The sequence below is a fragment of the Sphaeramia orbicularis genome, chromosome 17 (assembly GCF_902148855.1).
Source record: "Sphaeramia orbicularis chromosome 17, fSphaOr1.1, whole genome shotgun sequence".
In the NCBI taxonomy this organism is placed as follows: Eukaryota; Metazoa; Chordata; class Actinopteri; order Kurtiformes; family Apogonidae; genus Sphaeramia; species Sphaeramia orbicularis.
Window position 1 is genome coordinate 37837599 of NC_043973.1, and position 26371 is coordinate 37863969.

The following is a 26371-nucleotide window of genomic DNA, read 5'->3' on the forward strand; positions in this document are numbered from 1 at the left end:
AATGTAAGAGATTCCTTCTTGACATTTTTAACCTTTTTTCCATTTATTCAACAAAGATATTTTAGTGAAAACACATTTTTCAGTCCAAAGGTAGTCCAGTGTCACCAGCCCAAAAGGACAGTCCAGTTTAGCCTCATGTCATACAAAAGCATGAGCTAATTTAAGTTGGAACCGTATCATTTTCCATTGTTGGAAAGCATGTTCTTAACCCTTTCAGAAGGAGAAAAAGCCAGATGCAACACAAGCAGCCCAGGTTAGTAATCGGAGTATCCGGAACCCTGCAGGCCACGGCAGAGCAGAGAGAACTCCTTTACAATCTCTTTAACACGGCGTTTGTTGGTTTGCTCCCTAGAAAAAAAAAAAAATTACAGTGGGTTTATAGAGTAAAGTCTAAACAGAACACATGCCTGGAGTAATAGTGAAACTTAATAATATTAAGATGAGTAATATTTAATTGGAAAATGTTACATCATGTATGAATATACACAGTCAAAAAGTCCCCACCTGGATTTAACAAAACAAATTGGTAACATCCTTCCAATTACTTACAGTGATCAATATGTTTCATCTGCTATTTCTCAAACACCAGTTTTACAATGGAACATTTAGATTAGACAGTGCCGGGATTCATCATGTTCATTGAACTTGTAAAAAAGTGATGCAGAGAGCAGGAGGCATCATTTTCACGCATGTATCGACCTCCACAGAGTCTAGACCTGAACCCTGGGAGAATCTATGGGATGTGATGCAGAAGACGTTACATGACAGTGCGACTCTCTCATCAGTAATACAAGATCTAGGAAAAAAATGAATGCAACTCTGGATGGAAATAAATGTTGCAACCTACAGTCGTAGAAAAAAAATTACTAGACTATCAAAAGTCATCAAAGTCAATGGTTATGCAATCAAGAACTAACTACTGTGTGTATCGTGACTAAAACAGACAGAAAAGAAAACATGGAATTCCTAAAAGCATTGTTTTTGTCAGTACAGTGCCATAGATATCCATCTAAGAATTGAAGTGATTTTGGTAATCATCAAGAAAACTGTGGAAAATGGATAGATATCAGCTCTGAAATTAAACTCTTATGAGATATTTTTGTTGTTATCATATTTGTCCAAACAAATGTACCTTTAGTTGTACCAGGCATTAAAATGAACAGGAAATTGAAGAAAACAAGGGATGGTCTAATCATTTTTTCTGCGACTGTATATTGTGACCTTGCATAAGCATTGTGTGATTACTTTAAAAGCATCCCATAGTCAAAGTTAAAGATATTCCAATAAAATATTGTGTATTGGACTTTCTTTTTGGCTATGCTGTATAGAAACATTAGCATTTTAGGCTTTTATTAGTGTAGCTTCATCCATCATTATTTTGCAACCTTAAATTCTAAAATAATACAAATGACTTGTTTTTTAAATGTCAGCAGTTTATACACTGGAAAAAAAATCTAAATCTTACCAAGTGTATTTTTCTAATTTCTAGTCAAAATATCTCATCACACTTAAAATAAGACATAATCACCTAAAGAGGAACTTTTCAGTGAGATACAAGAACTGATTTTTAGACAATAGATCTTGAAAATCTTATTTCAAGAAATCTTACCAAGATAATTTTCATGCGTTCCAGAATATAAGATTGCAAAATAATGATGCATGAAACTACACTAATAAAAACCTAAAATGCAAATTTTTCTATACGGTATTACCAAAAAAAAAAAAAAAAAGTCAAGTCATATATATATATATATATATATATATATATAAATATATATATATGTGTGTGTGTGTGTGTGTGTATGTATATATATATGTATATATATGTGTGTGTGTGTGTATATATATATATATATATATATATATATATATATATGTATATGACTTTTTTTCTTTTTTTTTTTTTTTAAATTTCAGCAGTTTATACATTGGAAAAAAAAATCTAAATCTTACCAAGTGTATTTTTCTCATTTCTAGGAAAAATATCTCATCACACTTAAAATACGACATAATCACCTCAAGAGTAACTTTTCAGTGAGATATAACAACTTATTTTTAGACAACAGATCTTGAAAATCTTTTTTCAAGAAATCTTACCAAGATAATTTTCACTTGTTCCATTGGCAGATATTTATTTATTTATTTATTTATTCATTTATTTTTTTGCATAACAAATCTGCCAATGGAACAAGTGAAAATTATCTTAATAAGATTTCTTGAAATAAGACTTTCAAGATCTATTGTCTAAAAATAAGTTATTTTATCTCACTGAAAAGTTACTCTTTAAGTGATTATATCTCATTTTAAATGTGATGAGATATTTTGACTAGAAATAAGAAAAATACACTTGGTAAGATTTGGATTTTTGCAGTGTATTAACCATTTATACTTTCAGTGTTACCTTAGAAGCTGCTGGGTGAAGGTGTGTTTCTGTTCTGGGGAGACCTGGTTGGAGGGGAATCCAGGGGTCTGCAGGGTCTCTTTGAGCCACTGGGACAGCAGACCAGGACAATGTCTGTTCAGACTCAGCAGCACCTCAGAAAAGTGCTCTGTCAGACTGCGAGGAGAGCCTCCTCCAACCGCCTGTCACAGCAACAACAACATTATACAGAAGAATAAACAAAACCCCAGGGAGACGATGAATTCACTGAACATGCTGTGCTGGCTGTGTGGCTTGAAAATATTCTGAATATACTTTCTGTGTAGTACGGAACAGTAGTTATCGTTTAAAATAGATGTTTTTTATGTTTGTCTCACCTGGAGTATCGTCTCTGTTAAGAGCTTTCCATCCCTCTGCAGCACTTCACCAAGAGACGGCATGTCTTTACAACGAGGCAACAGCTCTGTCTGCAAAAATAGAAACGAGTCAAAGAGCAGATGAAATGAAAAAGAAAAACTATGGGATGATATTAAATCTTGAAAAAAATATGTGCATATCCAGGCAAAGATATCACACAAATAATAATAGTCTGCAGATTGTTAGACACCGTATAGGAAGCTCTTGTAAATGGAAATGGAGCCTCTAATGTCTAATAACACTGAATCTAACTATTTTATTTTTCCTTCACTTACAAAGAACAGACTAGCAGCTTTTACTGTAGGAGTCTCTGGAAACTTGAGCGACATAATCCCTGGAGAAAACAAACAGTGGAGGGTTAGAAATTAAATTTTTAAATGACTGCTTCCCATAATGGGTCACACAAATGACAAATAATAATAATAAAACATAAGATGTGTGTAGATTTAAACACTGATTTTTTTATGGTCAGGTTTATTTATATAGCACATTAACCCTTTCATGCACGAATTATGAGAACCTTCATCAAAATTTTTTCCTGAGTGTTTTTATTCCTCTTTAGGCATGAAAAAAAACAATGTGATTAAAAATTTTCTTCTGAAAAATAAATAATAATAATTTAAAAAATAACAATAATAATTTAAAAAAAAATATTAAAAATACATAAAAAAATAATAATAATGAAAAAAAAAAAAATCTTATGAACCTATTTTTCATGAAGTTGCAAAAATGTCCACTCAGCTGGACGCCACACGTTTAATTTTTGACACACAGAAACATGTATTTACTGATAAATTGTGTGAAAACTATGAGGAGGGCTTGTGATTCTGGGGCTTTATGCTCAGGAGAGATCTACATAATGTTACCAATTCATGCCAGAAAAGATATGTAGTGTCTTAAAACTTTAATAAAGATATGTGTAAAAAACAACAACAATGAAAAGAACAACAAAATCCATGAATATACAAGAGAACAGCTGTAGAAGAGCTGTCCACTGTAGTGACCAGTGTGCATGAAAGGGTTAACGTGCCTAAAGTGTTGTTCAAAGATATAGGTAAAAATCCAAGATATGATAAAAGTAGTAAAATACATATAGATATAAGATCAGGTATTCTAAAACTGATGAAAACAGATACACAATAATGGATAAATACTATGTAAAAATACAACCAGAAGACAAAACAAATAAAAGTCACACACTTGCATGCAAATAGGGTTTTTCACAGGTTTTAAATTCTAAAGGCTTCATAAAGTGTAAAAAAAATGATTCATAAACCTGAAATCTATGCTATATATTATTAGCAAGTTCTGATGCTTACCGCAGTAAAACAGAGCTTTGACATCCATCTGGTCAGATAGGTACAAATCAGGCTTCCTTTTAAGAATCTGGAAGAACACAAAAGAATATTAGGTGCCAAGTTTTCAGTCTGATGCATAAATATGGACAAGTGCTGGACAAGTGCCCCATGAAAGGTTCACGTGGTGGGCCCTTCATAAAATACAAGTATCTGTAAATTTGTGTGTGTGTGTGTGTGTGTGTGTGTGTGTGTGGGGGGGGGGGGGGGCGGATTCCCAACTCCCATGCTTTGTTTTAATCCAAAGCTTACACAAAATTTTCACAACTTCTAACCTATATCCACTGGGCCCCTTGGGAATGCTAGGAAAAATAAAAACCATAAAAAAAGACTTAGTGGGGAAAAAAAAAACAGGAAAAAAATTAGTGGGGAAAAATATACCAGGAAAAAAAAATTTAGGGGGGAAAAAAATACAAGGAAAAAAATTGGGGGTTGGGGTGGGGGGGTGGGTACCTGGGAAAATGTAGTTGGGAAAAAAAACAGGGAAAAATATTCTGGGGGAAAAAAACAGGAAAAATGTAATTGGGAAAAAAAAACTGGAAAAAAATTAGTGGGAAAAAAACAGGAAAAAAATGGGAGGGGGGGGGATACCAGGAAAAAAAATTAGTGGGGAAAAAAGATACAAGGAAAAAAAATTGGGTGGGGGGGGTACCAGGGAAACTGTAGTTGGGAAAAAAAACAGGAAAAAATATTCTGGGGGGGAAAAACAGGGAAAAATTTTTGTGGGGAAAAAAACAGGAAAATATTTAGTTGGGAAAAAAAAACTGGAAAAAAAAATTAGTGGGAAAAAAAAACAGGAAAAAAAAATAGTGGGGGAAAAATACTAGGAAAAAAAATTTAGTGGGGAAAAAAAAACCAGAAAAAAAATTTAGTGGGGAAAAAAATACCAGGAAAAAATTTAGTGGGGAAAAAATATCAGGAAAAAAATTTAGTGGGGAAAAATACCAGGAAAAAATTTAGTGGGGAAAAACGATAGAAGGAAAAACATTGGGGAGGGGGGGGGGATACCAGGGAAACTGTAGTTTGGAAAAAAAACAGGAAAAAATATTCTGGGGGAAAAAGCAGGGAAAAATTTTTGTGGGAAAAAAAACAGGAAAAAATGTAGTTGGAAAAAAAACTGGAAAAAAATTAGTGTGGAAAAAAAAACTGGAAAAAAATAGTGGGGGAAAAATACCAGGAAAAAAATTTAGTGGGGAAAAAATATCAGGAAAAAAATTTAGTGGGGAAAAAATACCAGGAAAAAATTTAGTGGGGAAAAAAATTTCAGGAAAAAAAATTAGTGGGGAAAAATACCAGGAAAAAATTTAGTGGGGAAAAAAGATACAAGAAAAAAAAATTGGGGGGGATACCAGGAAACTGTAGTTGGGGAAAAAAACAGGAAAAAAATATTCTGGGGGAAAAAACAGGGAAAATTTTTTGTGGGAAGAAAAACAGGAAAAAATGTAGTTGGAAAAAAAACTGGAAAAAAATTAGTGTGAAAAAAAAAACTGTAAAAAAAATAGTGGGGGAAAAATGCCAGGAAAAAAAATTTAGTGGGGAAAAAACATCAGGAAAAAAAATTTAGTGGAGAAAAAAATACCAGGAAAAAATTTAGTGGGGAAAAAAATATCCGGAAAAAAATTTAGTGGGGAAAAAAATACCAGGAAAAAAAATAGTGGGAATAAAAAATACCAGGAAAAAAATTATTGGGGAAAAAAAATACCAGGAAAAAATATATAGGGGGTGTGTTTCATAAGTGCCTTAACTGGCATGAACCCGTAAGTGAAACTTAACTTTGGACGTCGACTACCAGCTGCTATGCCTCTCTTCTACTCTGGAGCTTACACGAAATTTTCAATTTCTAACCTATGTCCACTGGGTCCCCTGGGAATGCTGGGCCCCAGGACTGTGTCATGTCTACCCCCCCTTTACAGCGCCCCAGGACAGATGTATTGAACCAACTGACTGTCTCCTCTTACTGTTTATCTTTTGTTATTTTGTGGAGTGCTCAAGCTAAATTATTGTTATTATTATTATTATTATTATTATTAGTAGTAGTAGTAGTAGTAGTAGTAATAGTAGTAGTAATAGTAGTAGTAGTAGTGGTAATAACCTACCTGTGCATGGAAGTGCATAAATGATTCTGCGATATCAGGATGATCCCTTGGACCTGCAGTGGAACACATATAGGATGAGCAAAGACAAATTCTACTGACGAACATATTTGGAATTTTTCCTCAGTGTTACCTTGTTGAAATATGGCCAGTGTGGCAGAAGTCAACTGTTCTGTGAGGCATTGAATGTTTGAGATGTGCTGTTCCTCTCCAGCAAATATGTGAACCATCTACAAAAAAAAACAGAAAAAATAGATTTATTCCCATTTTTTTTAAAGTCTCCATGAAAAATGGATTTATATGTGCTGTGGGCTTGAGCCGTACGGAATGCAAACACACACCACACCTCACTGTAATGTGCAATAATCAACCTCTGTACATATGCCACATGCCTGGCACATGTATGTTACCCTGCTTACCTATTACTTCTGCACTGTTTACACCGGTACATGTATGTTTCACCTCTACCCTGTTACATTTGCCTACACTGACACATGTATTTTACATTGTTGTTAACATACTACACTGACCACATTCTTAAGTTTGCGCTGTTCACTGCAGCATTGTTACAAATATTTACATTGTTTACACTACTGCTGCTACTACATTTGCACATTTTATACTACCTTACATTTTTAAATCTTAGCCTTTCATACAGTATACCTCCATTTTGTACATATTTTTCAATTGCACACTTTTAAATTTCTATATTTTCATACTTTTTAATGATGTCTGTGAGACCACCTGCAATTTCACTGCACAACTGGTGTAATGACAATAAAGCCTATTCTATTCTATTCTATTCTATTCTATTCTATTCTATTCTATTCTATTCTATTCTATTCTATTTAATTATATTCTATTCTATTTAATTCTATTTAATTCTATTCTATTCTACTATTCTATTTAATTCTATTCTATTTAATTCTATTCTATTCTATTCTATTTAATTCTATTTAATTCTATTATATTCTATTCTATTTAATTCTATTCTATTCTATTTTATTTAATTCTATTCTATTCTATTCTATTCTATTCTATTTGTCTCCAACAAATACTGTATGTGAACCATCTACAAAAACACAAAAAATTTGATTTATTTCCATATTTTTCAGTCTCAATGAAAGATTGTTTTATATGTGTTGTAGTCTTAGTCCACCTTTAGCTTTGTTGCTTTTGCAGGGTTCAAATGAGTATACATATTTATTTCTTTTTCTTTTTTCTTCACATACAACAACAAAATACTGGATATACGTGCACACAAATACCTGAACTAAAAGATCAAAGTCACCATTTAATGGGACCTCTGACCCCATGACAAGAAGCAGCACAAACAATTAGAAACATCTGACATGTGTTGAATGAAACCTGGTATAATTCATCAGAAAATAAATCTCATATTGTCTGAATAAAAGGCTGAAAGACATGTAGAGGGTGTTTTTTCCTTTAAATTTTTTGTTTTTACTGCTGTACATATTTCACATATATCTAGACTGGATCTTAATATAGGCACTAGAAATACATATGTGTGGGCATTAGAACTTTACTGAACCAACAAACCTAATGTTGGTCTAGATTCTAGACCAACATTAGGTTTGTTGGTTCAGTAAAGTTCTAGACTCTAGAACTTCTACTCTATATGCATTTACTCTGATGTGTGTGGGTGATACCTGACGTGCCAGGTCCAGAGCAGAGGCTTGTGGGAATGCGCTGTAGATCTGCCCCAGCATCTCGCTTAGCTGAGCCACCATCGGTCCAAAATCATGTAGGAGGGTCCGAACCGACTTGTCAAATATCCCACACACGGCCTGGAGAGGAGGCAACGAGTCAGCGAACACACAAACTCACACATATTTATACTATTACACATTATTTAAGCAGTAAAAACCCTCTTACCTCCACTATGTCTGAGTCATCGAGCCACTTGCTGAGGATGGTCTGGATCAGTGTGAATACTTGCTGGAGCACAACCACAACCTATAAAAAAATAATAATAATAATAAAATGTTAAGCAAAATGCATATGGGATTTTATGGCTTTTAGAGACTTGGGTTTGGACCAATAAGCATAAAATGGATTAAAACTGGAGAGGAAACATAAGGAATTGCATGATTAGCTATAGAAATATAATGTTTATCTGTGAAAAGTCCTATGGTCTAGAATTTGTGTTATAAATAAATTGTGTTACACTAAAGCTATTAAATCAGAATCTGAATACTTCATGAAACCCAGGGGAAATTATTGATGAATAAGATGAATATTTTACTAACATTCTTTTCTCTTCATTCATATCATTCATGAAAGATGGGGATGGTATCACTTGAGGGGAAAACTTAATTAAAAAAAATACCTCCAGGGTCGAACCACAATGAAACCCATGTGCATCACAAATACGTGGAATGAATTTGTAAACATGAATAACAGAAAAAAAAAAAAAAAAAATGCACAAGGAACTTTTTCTGAAGAGGTATCAATAAGAGGGCGGATGCTAGCTCTGATGACATCGGTGAATATTGGGGAGTGTAGTAAAGATGACTTGGCTAAAATGTAGTGGAATTCATGTAAATATAATATATTGTTTTTATATAAGCTAATATAATCTTGGGTTATATAAAAACTGAGATAGTCATACATCGTATAACTTATAAGGAAATTCTATATAATTATGAATTATAGCTATATGTATATTTTATTTATATGGGTTAATATTTAGCACATATGTAGTGGATTTTGATGTAAAATATATGATAATTATTATATTGACTGTTTTATATAAACAAATAGTTGTGGGTTATATAAAATAAAATTGAGATACTCATATATAATATAAATTATAAGTAAATTCTATATAATTATGAATTTTAGCTAATGGTTTTTTGCATTTACATGGGTTGATATTGTGGATTTCGATGTAAAATAAATGATAATTATTACATTAATTGATATAGACATATAAACATTTTGTATTAATATAGATTGACATAATTTGTGTGTTGTATTGTAATAAAAGGGTGGAATTAAGTGTTTAACTTAAGTATTACTGTAGTATACAAGTATGAATTTCTTTTTTTTTTTTTGGTGGTTTTATGTTGATTATTTGGCTTTGGGCCTTTGGTTTTTGTTGGTGATTGTATTGTAAGTTGTATATATCCAAAATAAAACATTAATTTATTATTATCAATATTTTATTCACCATAGATCTTATTGACGGTGGGAGGAGGGGGGGTTAGAAGGGTTTTTTTTTTTTTTGTTTGGAGTGTTATATTACCATGTTTATGATCGTATGTTCACTAAAATGGAAAATCAGTAAAATAAATAAATAAATAAATAAATTAATTCATTCATTCATTCATTAATAATTAAAAAAAAAAAAAGAAAAAAAAAGCCATAAACATTAATTCATTTATTCATGACCCTGAACTATGGTTTAAGAAATTTAAAAACTCCAGGTGAGGAGAAAAATAATCATCGAATCACCTGAACTTCAACATCAACTTGTTCAACATGTTCTTAATGTGAACTCACCGGGTTGTGTGTGGTCTGGGAGGGGGTGGGTCTGGGGTTGGGGGCTCCTTCCAAACCTTCCACCTGTCTGTTGATGTCCAGAGTAGTGAACAGACTGGACAACATACCCAGGATGTGGATTATGGACTGTTTGTTAGTGGGATCAGGCTGAGGGGAAAGATACAGAGGGTGTGATGGAACATTAAGAACAGGAAAAATAGTCAAATAAAACCTTAAGAACAGGAAAAACAGTCAAATAGAACCTTAAGAACAGGAAAAATAGTCAAATAGAACCTTAAGAACAGGAAAAATAGTCAAATAGAACCTTAAGAACAGGAAAAATAGTCAAATAGAACCTTAAGAACAGGAAAAATAGTCAAATAGAACCTTAAGAACAGGAAAAACTATCAAATAGAACCTCAAGAACGGGAAAAACAGTCAAAGAGAACCTTAAGAACAGGAAAAACAGTCAAATAGAACCTTAAGAATGGGAAAAACAGTCAAATAAAACCTCAAGAACAGGAAAAACAGTCAAATGGAACCTTAAGAGAAGGAAAAACTGTCAAATGGAACCTTAAGAAAAGGAAAAACTGTCAAATAAAACCTCAAGAACAGGAATAACACTCAAATGGAACCTTAAGAGAAGGAAAAACTGTCAAATGGTACCTTAAGAAAAGGAAAAACAGTCAAATGGAACTTTAAGAAAAGGAAAAACAGTCAAATGGAACCTTAAGAAAAGGAAAAACAGTCAAATGGAACCTTAAGAAAAGGAAAAACAGTCAAATGGAACTTTAAGAAAAGGAAAAACAGTCAAATAAAACCTTAAGAAAAGGAAAAACAGTCAAATGGAACTTTAAAAAAAGGAAAAACAGTCAAATGGAACTTTAAGAAAATTAAAAACAGTCAAATGGAACCTTAAGAACAGGTAAAACAGTCAAATAAAACCTGAAGGTCTGAAGCTGAAACTGAAGCACTGTGGTTCTGTTTATCTTTCAAATGTTCATTGTGGTCAGTGTCAGATGCTGCAGCTCTTTCATAATTCATAGTTTGAGTTCTTGTTTGTTCAGTATTAATTGTCCTCCTTGTAAATCCAAGCTGGACTGACTGTACCTATCCTGACCAAGGAAAATAAAATTCTCACTTTGTGCAGTAATCTACACCTGGATTTACTGCCTCCGTCCATAATAATATACATCATACAGACTAAATATCGACTAAAATTAATGTTTATTTGCAAACTAGTGTAGCAAACTATTACATGATCAAAAACAAATTAATTTTAGCAAAAAAATAAATAAATAAATAAATAAAAAATCTCAGTTTTGAATGTCTGAGGTCACCACAAATTTGTGATGTTAAAATGGGGTCACGAGCCAAAAAAAGGTTGGGAACCACTGTTGTAACTCATTTCTCCTTCAGGTCTTCCGTCTCATCTGCTGTGACGGTTTGCATCCAGGGTTCTTTCTACGTACCTCCTGCTGTGCCAGTGCGTCCAGCCGCTGGACGTGAGGCGTGATGAGCGAGTGGAGTCTGGCCAGAATCTCATCCATGGGCAGAGCAGACAGGAGGAAACCCAGGGCCTGCATCAGCCACATGCACTGGCTGCTCTGCACACACACACACACATACATACACACACACACAAACACACACACATACACAACATACATCACACATGGTGGACTCAGAAAGACCGCTGAGCTGGGAATGGAAATGTAGAGGCTGTTCACTCACCTTATGGACTTCTTTTACCAGAACGTCCTGTAGAAAGATACAAGAGTAACTAAGAAAATATTTCATTTTAAGGAATGAAATACTTATAATGTAAACACTGGTGAGGTAAACAGCTACAACAATCAGAATGTTAAAAAAATTTACATTAACCCTTCAAGACTTATAACTTTAAATAAACATGTTCGATCAAAGTTTAGGTCATTTAAGGCATAAAAGTAAAAACAGAGCAAAGGAAATACTTGTACTTGTTTTTATAAATCTATGACAGGAAATTCTGAGTTTGTACAATAATTCTTGCGATAATCAAAATAACTTTTTTTAGCCTTTTCTTGCCTTTTTGACATAGGGATGAAAACTAAAACACAAGAAAAGAGGTCACGTATACTTCTAATTCTAAAAATTGCTACTATTCTCAGCAAAACTATGAAGGTAAATTTGTTTCTTTATAATTCCATAAAAAATAAGTTGCTTTAATCAAAAAAACATTTTTTTTCAATGAAAAAAAAACTTCATTTCAGTAAAAAACAAAAAATCTTTTCAATCAAAGAAAAAAAGTGTTTGAATGAAAAAAATCTATATTTGAGACCTAAAAAACTGCATTTGAGGACCTTTTTTTCTTGGATTGAAATTTTTTTTGGGATTGAAGTTAAGTTTTTTTTGATTGAAAATGTTCTTTTTTTGATTGAAGTGATATTTTTTGGGGTTGAATAATAAAGACACAAACGTCCTACCCATAATATGGCCCAAATACAAAAAACATGACTTCAATCAAAAAAAGTATTTTCAATCAAAAAATAACTCACTTCAATAAAAAAAAAATCTTTTGGTATCAAAGAAAAAGTGTTCAAATGCAACTTTTGGGTCTCAGATATTTTGTTGCATTAAAACACTTTTTTTATTTGATTAAAAAGGGTTTTTTATTGAAAATATATTTTTTATGGTTAAAATGACTTTTTTAAAATTAAATAATAAAGAAACAAATGTACCTTCATAAAAATCCATGTATTTGTGTTATTCTGTAAGTCTGACCTGTGACACCGTCAGGATGTCCTGAGCGTAGGGGCCGAGGTCGTGTCTGCACTCCCTGCAGATCCTCTTCAGGGTAGAAACACTGGACACGGACAGCTCAGCCTTTACAAGGCCCTGGAGCACCATGGGTAAAATGCCGCTCAGCATCACAGGATGGTCTGCCAACCACTCAGCCAGAGACCCTGCAGGAGTCAATGGTAGAACATGTCACTTCTGCTTATGTGCTGATTAAAAACACAAATCTCTTACAAAACAGAAAACAGTTTGATTAGACTTAAAATTCATGTACAGTTTTGGACTTTTTCAAATATGGAGCTGAAAATGCCGATATTCCATCATAACTGAACTGCACACTTCACATTAAATCTCCTGAGCCAAACATGTTAACACAACAAGTGATGTCTACTCATACATTCTAATGGTCAAAGATTACATTAACACCATACACAACATTATTAACCATTTGGGTAAATATTTAATAGTGAATTCAGTGACATTAGAGGCATTAGGAGGAAGTCACAGTACATAAAAACCACCATCACTATTACTTCTATATCATAATACTGGAATATCTCAGAGCGTCTCAGTGTGTATGCATATCTGAATAGTTCTGAGAAACTGAGATGTTTTTAACTGGCCTATTTGGTACCTACAGTTGAGGTACCATCTCCACTTTAAATGTCTCCACAAGTTGATAGGACCAATATTTTGGGAGATATTAGTAATGTTGGAATACAACAGCCTTACAATCACGTTGCTATGCCCATGATGGTTGATGGGAGGCGCAGTATCACGTTGCATGATGGGAAATGAAGTTAAAAACAGGAACAACACATTTACTAACTTCAGTCCCTAAATATTGGTATTAATATAATGCACTGGTTATACTATAATGCCTGTTGCATGTAGTGGTGCAGTTTAATTAAAGTTTAATTTTTTATTATTTTTTTATTAACCTGGCAATAAACTAACTGCAAAGAACAACAGAAAAATATTCAATATGACCATTACAACTTAGTTTAAAAATAATTTGTCAAGGCTTTAAAAAAAGCCCATTTGTTTTTAAGCCTAAACAGTTTATATTGTTGCATTGTAATTCTTGAAAAGAGGTGAACGACATGCACATCCAAAAAGTAAGAGGTGTGTAGGATCCCAAAAAAAATGATGAAGAAATAAATAAGGTCCGCATAACCTGTGAGCTCACAGGTTGTGCGGACCTTCCTTTATTTTTGCATTGTAATTCTTGACCATAAAATTACATAAAGGTGGACATCACCTGTTCTGTGTTATTATGAGATAAGAGGCAAAATACAAAATGTAATTAAGCACAAAACATAATGACTCTTTTCTGAAACAGTTCAGGTCTCCAAACTGTACCAAGTGTCATTCTATTCTATGAAAAAGTGAACATCATCTATCAACTGGGTAAATGATCCATAGTTCTGTACCTATTGTGTACATGACGGTGTCGGCCAACATAACATTACTGATGTTGATTCTGGGGATGAGACCGATGAGACCGGGGATAACATCAGAATAGTTCACGTCTATGGTCTCAGCTATGGACTGGAAACCAAACAACAAAGCCTCTGTGTCCTGAGGATGGAACACAGGAGAAGAAACACAATCTGAATGTTACAGAACAAAACAATGATGAGATCTCAAGCAGTGGTGTAGTGATCCCTGGAGAAGTGGGTATGCTCTAAATTTTTGTCCTTTTTTTTTTTTTTTTTTTTTTTTTAAGTAGTCCAGAAAAACACCATTTTAGAAACAGTGATATATAAGACTACTCTATTCAGTTTACCCAAAAATCCATCAGTAGTATTTGTAGCTCACTATTATAAAATGATCACGACTTGATCAGGAGCAGTTTGTAGGTATTACTGGTCACACAAGCAGCTGCATGAATGGAAATGTATTCAACATGAGGAAAACATAGGATAACGTTAGCCTTTCATTTCTTGTTCGCATTTACAATAATCACACATCTTTCAATGAGACGTGCAGTGTCCTGTCAATCAGCTGGGATGGCACTAGCACCTGAGGTGGCCAATCAGGTTCCAGAGGTGGCTGGCATTAAGCAGAGCCCTGGCACTAAGTTAGCAATATTTTTTTTGAAAAAAAAAAAATTAGAAATATTTTCCTCAGCATGACCCGCCCTATTCTGCCTCTGATTGGCTCATCAGTCCTCATGCCTAAAGTTAACCAATCTAATCGGCAAAGGTACCAAGTGCTAGCCAATTAGAAGCAGAGTAGGGCGGGTCATGGCTTCACCATCTTAGGGGAAAACATGGGAAATTTGGCTCAGATACTACTGAATGGTGCACATTAGGGGGATTTAGAAGTGGGTATACACAATGATGACTGAAAAATAAGTAGGTACACTATATTGCCAAAAGTATTTGCTCACCTGCCTTGACCTGCATATGAATTTCAGTGCCATCCCATTCCTAGTCTATGGGGTTCAATATGATGTGGGTCCACCCTTTGCAGCTATAACAGCTTCAGCTCTTCTGGGAAGGCTGTCCACAAGGTTTAGGAGTGTGTTCATGGGAATTTTGGACCATTCTTCCAGAAGCGCATTTGTGAGGTCACACACTGATGTTGGACAGAAGGCCTGGCTCTCAGTCTCTGCTCTAATTCATCCCAAAGGTGTTCTGTGGGGTTGAGGTCAGGACTCTGTGCAGGCCAGTCCAGTTCATCCACACCAGACTCTGTCATCCATGTCTTTATGGACCTTGCTTTGTGCACTGGTGCACAGTCATGTTGGAAGAGGAAGGAGCCAGCTCCAAACTGTTCCCACAAAGTTGGGAGCATGGAATTGTCCAAAATGTCTTGGTATGCTGAAGCATTCCCAGTTCCTTTCACTGGAACTAAGGGGCCAAGCCCAGCTCCTGAAAAACAACTCCACACCATAATCCCCCCTCCACCAAACTTTACACTTGGCACAATGCGGTCCGACAAGTATCGTTCTCCTGGCAACCGCCAAACCCAGACTCGTCCATCAGATTGCCAGATGGAGAAGCCCGACTGGTCACTCCAGAGAAGGCGCCTCCACTGCTCTAGAGTCCAGTGGCGGCGTGCTTTACACCACTGCATCCGGTGCTTTGCATTGCACTTGGTGATGTATGGCTTGGATGCAGCTGCTCGGCCATGGAAACCCATTCCATGAAGCTCTCTGCGCACTGTTCTGGAGCTAATCTGAAGGCCACATGAAGTTTGGAGGTCTGTAGCGATTGACTCTGCAGAAAGTTGGCGACCTCTTCGCACTATGCGCCTCAGCATCCGCTGACCCTGCTCCGTCAGTTTACGTGGCCTACCACTTCGTGGCTGAGTTGCTGTCGTTCCCAAACACTTCCACTTTCTTATAATACAGCTGACAGTTGACTGTGGAATATTTAGGAGCCAGGAAATTTCACGACTGGATTTGTTGCACAGGTGGCATCCTATCACAGTTCCATGCTGGAATTCACTGAGCTCCTGAGAGCGACCCATTCTGTCACAAATGTTTGTAAAAACAGTCTGCCTGCCTAGGTGCTGGATTTTACACACCTGTGACCATGGAAGTGATTGGAACACCTGATTCTGATTATTTGGATGGGTGAGCGAATACTTTTGGCAATATAGTGTATATTCCGTATACCGCTGTATACCCTGGACTACACCACTGATCTCAAGGCTACATTTACATTAAAACTGTGCAGGACATTAAATAATCAAGTGTGCGATATTCTTCCAGTATTTCTGATTGCGTTACCTGCCATACTGCAGACTGCTGGGGGTCCATGAGCTGCCTGCCCAGTCTGTCGTAGAGGTTACTAAGCAGTTCAGCACCCAACATTTCATATACATACATCAGGGTGTCAGAGATGTCCACTCTGAAATGTAAAACAGGCATGGAAACATAGTTGGGGATGCTCTTAGGTAACAGCGCTGTGTGACCATCCAGTGTTTTGGCTTCTTGAGTGGAAAAATCAGTGACGTTGCATCGGTTCTGTGTCTGACCTGTATATCCTGAACTGCTCTTTGTCATCAGTCGTCCAGGCGGTGTACTCGTCCTGGGAGGGATAGTGGGATTTATGCAGCAGCACATCCACCAGCTGGAAGTAAACGGGCCTGTAGACCTGCAGGTAAACCGCCTGTTTGTCCTCCTCAAAGGACAAGATGTCATCCTGAACAAGCAACATATTATAAAACATGTAACATTACAAGAGAACAAGCAGGAAAATTCAGTGTTAAATCTGTATCTGTTGGCTGATACTGATGTCTGTGTGGCAAATATAAGAGACTTCCATTAAATTAGTGCAAACAGCTGATCCACAACTGAGAGACTTCAAACTTTAAACACAGTAAAGTATGGAAATCTTCTTGTGTGAACAAAGATTCTTCTAATATATATTACTATATTCAACAAAAAAATACCTGGAAAAAAATTTGGTGAGAAAAAAAAAACGGGAAAAAATTTGTTAGGGAAAAAAATACTAGGAAAAAAAATTGTGGGGGAAAAAATACCAGGAAAAAATGTAGTGGGGAAAAAAATACCAGGAAAAAAAATTAGTGGGGAAAAAATACCATGAAAAAATTTAGTGGGAACAAAAAACAGGAAAAAAATGTAGTGGGGAAAATTCCAGGAAAAAAATTTAATAGGGAAAAAAATACCAGGAAAAAAATTTAGTGTGGAAAAAATTTCAGGAAAAAATTAGTGGGGAAGAAAATACCAGGAAAAAAATTCAGTGGGGAAAAAAATACCAGGAAAACTTAGTGGGGGAAGAAAATACCAGGAAAAAAATTAGTGGGGGGAAAAAAATACCAGGAAAAAAAATTAGTGGGGAAAAGTACCAGGAAAAAACTTAGTGGGGAAAATATACCAGGAAAAATATTTAGTGGGGGAAAAAATACCAGGAAAAAAATTTAGTGGGGAAAAAAATACCAGGAAAAAACTTAGTGGGGTAAAATATACCAAGAAAAAAAATTAATGGGGACAAAAAATACCAGGAAAAAATTTAGTGGGGAAAAAAACCCAGAAAAAATGAGTGGGGAAAAAACCCAGGAAAAAATTTTGAGGGGGGAAAAAAATACCAGGAAACAAATTTAGTGGGGTTAAAAAAAATACCAGAAAAAAAATTTTGTGGGTAAAAAAAAATACCAGGGAAAAAATATAGTGGGGAAAAATATATATAAGGGGTGTTCTTCATTAATTCCCTCCCGGAGAAAAAAAAAAAACAGTACTAATAACTAACCATGGGCTTCACATTGTTAGAATGACTCAAAGTTATCCAAAATTTTCAGTACTGTAACAATCACGACCAAGACTAATCACAAGAGCGAGTAGTGAATTTCTAAATGATTATTTTTATGAATGTTAACCGTTTCAGTGCCAAAGTTTTTTTTTTTGTTTGTTTCTTTGTTTTTTTTTTAAATATTGAATTTTAATATCCAGATTTCAAAAAGTTGTCTGTTTCTTTCAGTTGTGTTACTTGTTGCAACATTGTGACTTTGGTGATTAAAGATTTAAACACTGCTATTCAAATATTGTTGATTTTGCTAAATAATAAACGAACAATCGAGTAAGTAAGTAAACAGATTTGCAGAGTTGAACACTTTCTAAATTCTGTGTTTTTTTTGGGTTTTGGGACAACAATTATGGCAGAAGCTCTTATATATTCCTAATCCGTGGACTCTCCATACCTGCAGTGTGTACCAGAAGGTGAGTGTCAGGGAGCTGGTGGTCTCACTGACAGGGTAGTGCCCAGGGATCCCAGTACAGAACAGAATCATGTTGACCAAAGCCAGATACTCCTGCCAGTGCTCCACCTGTTCCAACAAAACCCTGTCATAAACAAACACAATGATCCCAATCAAGAAATAACAGCCAAACACTGAAGCCAGCTTATAAAGACGGCAGTATTTGTGTATGTGTGTGTGTACCTGGAGTGTGTTTCCCCCATGGCAACAGCGATTCTGCAGATGCCATGTGACGTCTCCATGTCCCCGTCCTGAGCTGCTGTCTTCAGCTGGTCATGAAGACCCAGCACCAGAGGCAACAAGTTCACCAGAGCATCAGTGTACCTGAAAACACACCATATTAACACGTCACTGAAACTGACTATGACATTATTAGAGGTGGTAAATAACCTTGTCGGTGTTTATCACTTATATTTTAATATTTATGTTGCATTTCATTGCAATAGATGTTAAATGTTTATTGTTATGCAATGAACAGAGTTACTTTTTTATTTTTTTTCATATGGGTATTTGTACAGAAGACGATAAGGGCCACTGGAAAAAAAAAAGGTCATTTTTTTTATCATTATTCTGAGAAAAAGTCAGAATTTTGAGAAAAAAATTCAGAATTCTGACTTTTTTCTCAGAATTCTGACTTTTTTCTCAGAATAATGATTTACAAAAAAAAAACAAAAACTGACCTTTTCTTTTTTTCTTTTCTTTTTTTTTTTTTTTTTTTTGTTCCAGTGGCCCTAATCCTCTTCTGTAGTATTTGTGCTATGAAACGGATAGAGTATATTTTTGTTTTTTCATACGGGTAAGGTTATGAATTGGACATTTATTTTTGATAGTATACTACTGCTAAGAAATGACAGTTTGTTTTTGTGCATTATTATTATGAACCAGATAGTGTACTTTTGTTGTATGTGTATTATTGTCATGAAATGGACAGAGTTTATTTTTGTCTTTGATATGCACTATTACCACTATGAAAAGGAAAGAGTTTATTTTAATGTAAAATGTTGCTGCAAAATGGACAGTCTGTCCTTGATATGTACAGCAATTTTGTGTTTTGGGCATAGTCAGAATTTAGTCTGATATGTGTAGCATTTTTGAGTTACTTAGGGAATCTGACAGGAATTTAGGGTCAGTGAAGGATGGGGTAAGGGGGCGGGAGATTATAACTTAAACTTCATCCTGCTCCTTTTTGAATGTTTGACTTTCTTTTATAAAATTCTTTTGTTGTTTGATTTTAATGCAATATTCGAAAAAAAGAAAAAATGTTGAGCTCATATTAACTACTTTATATACTATTGTTAATTTAACCAATAAGGACCCAGTGTGACTTTTGTGGCAGTTCCAAAATGAATTTTTCTCTATATTTAACCACCCTTGAGTGATTTATCACCATTTATTGTAATATTATCTTCTGCATTTTGTTTTTTTTTTTCAGTGAAAATCAGGCATTTTCCAACATTTAATTTACTAATCATGTAGATGTCCATAAAAGCTCAGAGTAGTTGAGGATTATTATATCAAAAATAGAGGAAATTATTACTATTACTAAAAAAGTTTTTTTTAAAAAAAGGTGAGTTTGATAAAAAAAAAAAAATGGGACAAATGGATTGGATTTAAAAACAAAGACATCAGCGCTGAAATGGTTATATGATGCCCTTATTTTCATTTTATTGTATAGTTTATGGATATCTTTTGTTGAGTACTGTAACCCACAACTGGCCTTGCTGTACTGTTTGTTGTATCTTATGTTCATGAACATGTGAAAAAGAAATTAAAAAAAGAGAAAACTGGAAAAAAAGTGACTTTTTCAGCAAAATCTATCATTAACTGAACATAAAAACAAGTTTCTCCATCCACTGTCATTGATCTAACTCCATGGGTTTTACTGGTGAATTAATGTTGTAGAAGACGATGGTGTTTCCATGGTAACTACAGAGCATCTGACCATCCAAATGGGTCATATCTGATGACCATGAAAAGATGTTAAACTACATTTTGCATCAATTATTGGATCAACAGGTATTAAACAGTTTACATCAGTACATGATTTTGGTAGACGGTGGATGTTTGGGTCTTTATGGGTTAACCAGGGGTATCCAATCCTGGTCCAGGAGGGCCGGCATCCCGCATGTTTTAGATGTTTCCCTCGTCCAACAGACCTGATGATTGTTATCAGGCTTCTGCAGAGCTTGATGATAGGTTTATCGTTTCATCAGGTGTGTTGGAAGAGGGATACTTCTAAAACATGCAGGATACCGGCCCTTGAGGTCCAGGATTGGACACCCTTAGGTTAATCTACATCAATGCACCATATTCTGTAAGACCAGTTTATGTTTATATGTTTATGTACACTGTCTTGTGAAAGTCATCTATCTATAAAAAAGTTCACTTGTCATGAGCTCATAAAACAACAGGCCTGTATTTAGCTTTGAGACAATACATTTTCCAGTTAATCCAAAAGAATCCAAGAGGGTTTTTAAGAGTTGACTTAAGTTAGAAGACTAACAGTTTTCTCAAACCATACAGGAACACTTGGTCCTACTATTTATCACCAAAGTTTGGAGTTGGCACATTTTGACTGGTTTTAACTGACCAGGAAGAGGGTGAGAATTCCAAAAAGCTAAATAAGTAGAAACTAAACCTGCCAGACAAATGTAAATTAATTTTCTTTGAGATGTACTGAAGTAGACGCACAAAGTTGGATGAAATGAAAAAGCTCCAGAATAGTGCAAGAACCTTAGATTTATATGAATGTACAGAAACTGGTGACCAGTCCACTCATTGTAGAGCCCAGACTTTGCATTTACTAAAATGCTTTAATTACAATGTACTTAAATGATTGAAGTTTTATTACATGACTATAAAATGTTCAGTATATTCTACTAATTTCTAGACATAGTTGAAAGTACGAAAAAGTTGAAATTGAATGGATTTAAATCACTACGTTTTAGTCATGACCACACCTTTTTACCTCTGCATTGCATTGTGGGTATTGGGCATGTTGTTGTAAATGTGTTATTTTTATGTGCAGGGGTTCAACGGGGTTTTGGTATTAGTGTTAATTTTGACTTAATGTGTGTATAGCAATGTTTATTGGCCTTTTTGTGTTTGTTTCTGTATTTTTGTAGAGCTGCACCATGAGTCAGAGCCATCGGCCCAACAATGGCTTAACTGTTCATCCAAAATTGTTTCTACAGTGAAAATATTTGTACTTTATCAAACTAATAATATTATTTGTACTGAAAGATTATGCTGAGCTGCCTTGCTACTAAATTGTCATCTATGCCACAGTATATTAAGATGAATAATTACATAAAGCAACATATATTGCCAAAGATTATAATTTAACCTCCTCAGACCCAGCTCTGAGTTTTCTGTCCACATTTGTGGACAAGAGTTTCACAACTTCATACAAAGGAAAAAAAGGAAGAAAAAAAAAGAAAGCTGTCCACCACAGACGATATTCCATAAAATTTTTAAAAACTGCATCTGACAAAACTGTTGCATCAGGATGTTTCCAATATAGGTACTTATTTAATAAATAAAGAAAAGAAGCTGGTACTTTTCTGACATTTCCTGGGTCTTGGGAGGTTAAGTCAACTTGGAATTGAGCCCAATGAACTGATGATATTAAGTCTAATGATTATACAAAGCAATTGACATTACAACAAATTTTAAGTTAAATTAACTTGGCATTTAGTGTGTTGTACTTAAAATAGCAATTCCATTCAAATCAAGCATTTAAGTTTGATACACTCAAGTTTTCATTACTCATTGCTTAATTTTTTTAGGGCAACTGTTTTACACAAATTTTTTAAGTAAACTCAACTTATCCGGTCTTACAGTGCTCCACCACCAGATCGTCTACAGTACCTTTGGCAGTCAGGCTGTGAGATGGCGTTTACAATCGTCTCCACGGCTGAGTCAAACAGCTCCGGGTTGGACAGTGCAGTAAAACAGTCCTGGACCAGTTCCTGACTCTCCCCTAAAGGCACATCCAGCCCCACCCAGCTGGACAGACATCGCAGCACCTTCTCCTTCACCTGGTTGGAAGAGTCCTGGCTCTGGAGGAGCTGCCGCAGCATGGGACACACCACTGACCACTCCCCGATCAGGGCTTCCCTCAACTGGGCACGACGAGCTTGAGTAAGCCTGCTGCTCTGGAACTCCTCTGGAAGCACAGTGAGGAGCTCCAGCAGAGTGAGGCAGTGGGCTTGGGGGTCCTGAGTGACTTCTGAACCGTCTTTAGAGTCAGGTTTCTGAGGCTGGAACGCCCTAACCATGTCGGCCACTGGCTGGGACCAAGCCTGCGGAATCAGATTAAGGGCCAAAGAAGCCAAAGCTACGCACAATCTGGTTAACACCATTTTGGGACCCGAGGAGAAGTGTAAGATGTGGGACAGGAGCTGCATCCTGAGGCTCTCATGCTGGTCTGTGGGGAGGTCGCTCCAGTGGCGGGAGATCTTTGTGTGGAGGGTGCTGGCACCAAAAAACTGAACCTCTGGGAGCTGCAGAGAGAGAGAGAGAAATATTATAGTTACTTCATTCATCATTTTCAGAACTCATAGTATAGACCCATCACTGGAGGCCTTTAACAATGATCTGTTACAGGAATCCTTTTAAGATTTTATTGTATTATTATACGCACATATTTTATTACCTCAGCCAAGTGAAACGGAGAAGGTTATGTTTCCATCAGGGTTTCTGTTTGTCTGTCTGTTAGCAAGATAACTCAAAAAGTTAAGGACGGATTTTCATGAAACTTTCAAGAAATGTTGATACTGGCACAAGGAACAAATGATTACATTTTGGTGATGATGGGGGGGGAGCTTCCATGTTTTCTTTTCTGTCTGTTTTAGCCACATGATACACACAGGAGTTAGTACTTGATTGCATAACCATTGTTTTTGATGACTTTTGATGGTCTAATAATTTTTTCCATGACTGTATCTTGGTGGGTTAGTGGCATCATATCTGACTGACATTTTAAAAACTGATGTCCCTTCATGGTCCTTAGGTCTACAGTTGCTTCTTCTTGTCCCTAAAAGAAGACTTAAGAACAGATGTTCTCAGTCATAACCCCAAATAGTGGAATGAGATGCTATATTCCGTTCTGTCTGTTTTTAAAGTGTCTTAAAATGTCTGTAGAATAGAATAGAATAGAATAGAATAGAATAGAATAGAATAGAATAGAATAGGCTTTATCGTTATTACACCAGTTGTGCAACAAAATTGCACTCTTGGCTTTTGACACATAGTGAAAGGTATAACTTTTTTGTTTTTTTTTTATGCTCTTGCTTACAGTGCTTTGTGTGTATAAACAGGATGGTGTATTTTTAACCCTTTATAGGACACTCATTGAAATACTCTGAAATTCAACATTTCAACCCTTGTATGCTGTTGGATATTGTCATCTCCCTCCTCTTGCCATAAAACATATGAGCAGCACTTACTACAAAGTAAACACATGCAATGATCAACTGTATTAAGGTCATAAACTGACAAAAAGTTACTCATATTCATTATTTACAGCTTCAAAATTTCAATAAAATCTCTCTGCATCACTGTATAAGTATGATGTTATAAAAGCCAACATGCTTCTGGACCTCACTGAGGCACTGAGGAAGATTGGCATCGTATTTAATGTTTGCAGAAATTACCAAAAACAGTCACTTGCCTGATAAAGGGTTAATATGTACATATGTGCAATTCTCCTGTTTATTTTGATGTACAACATTTTGTATGTTGATTGATTGATTCATTCATTTTCTGAACTGATTAGTCCTCGAAATGGTCTGGTGGCGCCAAGGTCTATCTCAACTACAGCATACACCCTGGACATGTACCAGTTCATTACAGGGATGACCTGTTATGTTTAAATTTGCATTATAAATACATTTGGATTGAATACTGGATACTGGAAACACCTAACCTCAAACAAAAACTGGTCTAAAGTGATCATTTTTGGAGCACATGCCTTATGTTACTCCAACACTAAGGTTTGTAAAACAACATAAACACCTAAAAGAGCACATATTAATGGCATAAAAATGATGTAATAAAAAATTTGGAATACATTGTTCCCTGAAACAACATTTAATAATGCAGCTGGAGCCTTTTAAAACACCTTATGAGGACATGTGGCTTTACTTTTACATCATCAGAGGCCATTGGGGATTCTCTCAAATGCCTCAGGGAACACTTATTAACCCTTTCATGTATGAATTATGAAAGCCTTGATCAAGATTTTTTTTTTTCCCTGAGTGTTTTAATTCCTCTAGGCATTAAAAAAAAACAATGCGATTGAATTTTTATTTATTTATTTATTTATTTTTTAATGAACCTATTTGAGATGCAAAATGGTCCACTCAACTGGACACCATGCATTTAATTTTTGAAGTAAAGAAACATATTTACCGATATACTGTGTGAAAACTATGATTTTTTTTTTTTTTTTTAATGCAGCTAATCTGATATTTTCTCATATTTTAAAATACTCTAACACTAGTCACTACTCACTTCATGGAGATAATATGCCAAAAAAACAACTTTTTGTAAAAAAAAATAACAAAACAAAACAAAAAACCCTGTTAATTACAGTCTAATAACAATAACAAGCAACTGATTTATGTTCAAACAAGTTACTGCAGATCAGGTTTATCAAGAACAATGAATGTCAGTGTATGGGATGGTGCATAAGCATCCACTGTGTTGACTGATATGGAACTAAAATAACAAAATCCATCAATATAAAAGAGAACAGCTGTAGAATAGATGCCCACTGTAGTGACCACTATGCATGAAAGGGTTAATATCATCAGAGCCACATATAAATGCTGTTTGCATTATGACCGTGTAATACATTCATTTCTATGCAGTAGTTGCAGCTGGATGACATGACCAGAACATACTTTATCTGGACCCAGCAGGGCCCAGCAGAACTGCCACGCCTGTGTGGATGCCTGGGCTTGGGTCAACCATTTCTGGGCCACATTCTTATGCTCCATGTCTGCGTCAAAGTACAGCTGGTAGAGGGCCTGATGGAGGAAACAGAAAGAGAGAGAGAGAGAGAGAGAGAGAGTGGTGAGGAGATGGAAGAGTGAGAGTATATTCAGAATCAAACCAAGACAATTATTTCTACATCATCTGGAACAAGAGATAGAAACTCCATCTGCAGCCACAACAACATTAGTTTGACCAATTGTTAGAATGGAGTAAAAAAAAAAAAAAAAAAAAAAAAAGCTGTTGTCATGGCAACTAATCCAAAGCGCATGGTGATAGTTATTATTAGGACAGCATATGCTTATAGCTGGTATCACGTTACAAAAGCTCCAGTAAACCTAGTCTCACTCTAGTAAAACACAATTGAAAAGCCTCTAGTTGCTTTTCGACTACAAACTGACTGTTTTAATTATGGGATTTGAACCAAATAAAACGCACAAGTCTATGGGATGCTGCCAATCGTTTTTTTTTTTTTTTTTTTTTTTTTTTTTTACTCATTTAATGGCACATATAGGTACCAATTTGCTGCGTTTTGGCCTATATTCCAGAAGATAAGATTAATGCAATAATAAGTAGTCATTCATTGAACAGGCTGGTGGTTTAGACTCACCGACTCCACATTCTCCACTGTTAACTCCAACTCCACCGGGCTGTCTCCCGGATTGGCTGGAGGCTCCATTTGGCACAAGCTGTCCTTCTGTTTCCTCAGAAATTAAAGCCTGAAAGATGGGGTGGAAAAATAGGAATTATTAAACGAAACGTTCACTGGCTTTTAAGAGGAGTGTCTCTGCACGCTGACAAGGACGAAGCAGGTCAGCTGTCCATACGGGACACATGTGAGGTGTGCGCTCAGGCATGGCGACATACTGACCTCTGTGGGGACTTAAAAGTTGATGTCTCACATTACCTCCTGCAAATACTTAAAGTTACTAAACTAACACTGAAAATGTCTATTAAACTATATTCCAGTAGCTCCACAGTAGGTTATAATAAAGACAGTGAACTCATCTTAGGAGTGTTCAATGTTAAACCGATCCACAACAGGCGCTCTTGACGCACACAGCTGCGCTCATTACGCACTGGCATCTGATTGGAGAGCGCCATCAGGTCTCTAC

The 26371-nt window shown here is 35.5% G+C and overlaps 1 protein-coding gene across 1 annotated transcript; it reads right to left on the bottom strand.

The window, feature by feature from the left end:
• Positions 1-40: 40 nt before the first annotated feature.
• On the bottom strand, positions 41-26292 carry LOC115436529 (importin-13-like). Its single transcript, XM_030159394.1, has 22 exons — positions 26128-26292; positions 25867-25975; positions 25166-25291; positions 22128-22762; positions 18441-18581; positions 18201-18342; positions 16518-16684; positions 16270-16390; positions 13961-14108; positions 12513-12694; positions 11484-11510; positions 11222-11356; positions 9771-9917; positions 8142-8222; positions 7916-8053; positions 6379-6475; positions 6249-6301; positions 4117-4183; positions 3073-3131; positions 2758-2847; positions 2402-2583; positions 41-348 (listed from the first exon to the last, which is right to left on the bottom strand). Exons 2-22 carry the CDS (start codon positions 25933-25935, stop codon positions 255-257), a joined length of 2901 nt encoding a protein of 966 aa, XP_030015254.1. The 5' UTR covers positions 25936-25975; positions 26128-26292; the 3' UTR covers positions 41-254.
• Positions 26293-26371: the final 79 nt, after the last annotated feature.

Coding starts and splice junctions, on each gene's coding strand:
- LOC115436529 (XM_030159394.1), bottom strand. CDS start 25,935: ATGGAGCCTCCAGCCAATCCGGGAGACAGCCCGGTGGAGTTGGAGTTA. Junction 8,054..8,141: donor ATGACTCAGACATAGTGGAG/GTAAGAGGGTTT, acceptor CCTCCTCTCCAG/GCCGTGTGTGGGATATTTGA. Junction 2,584..2,757: donor TAACAGAGACGATACTCCAG/GTGAGACAAACA, acceptor TTGCTGTGACAG/GCGGTTGGAGGAGGCTCTCC.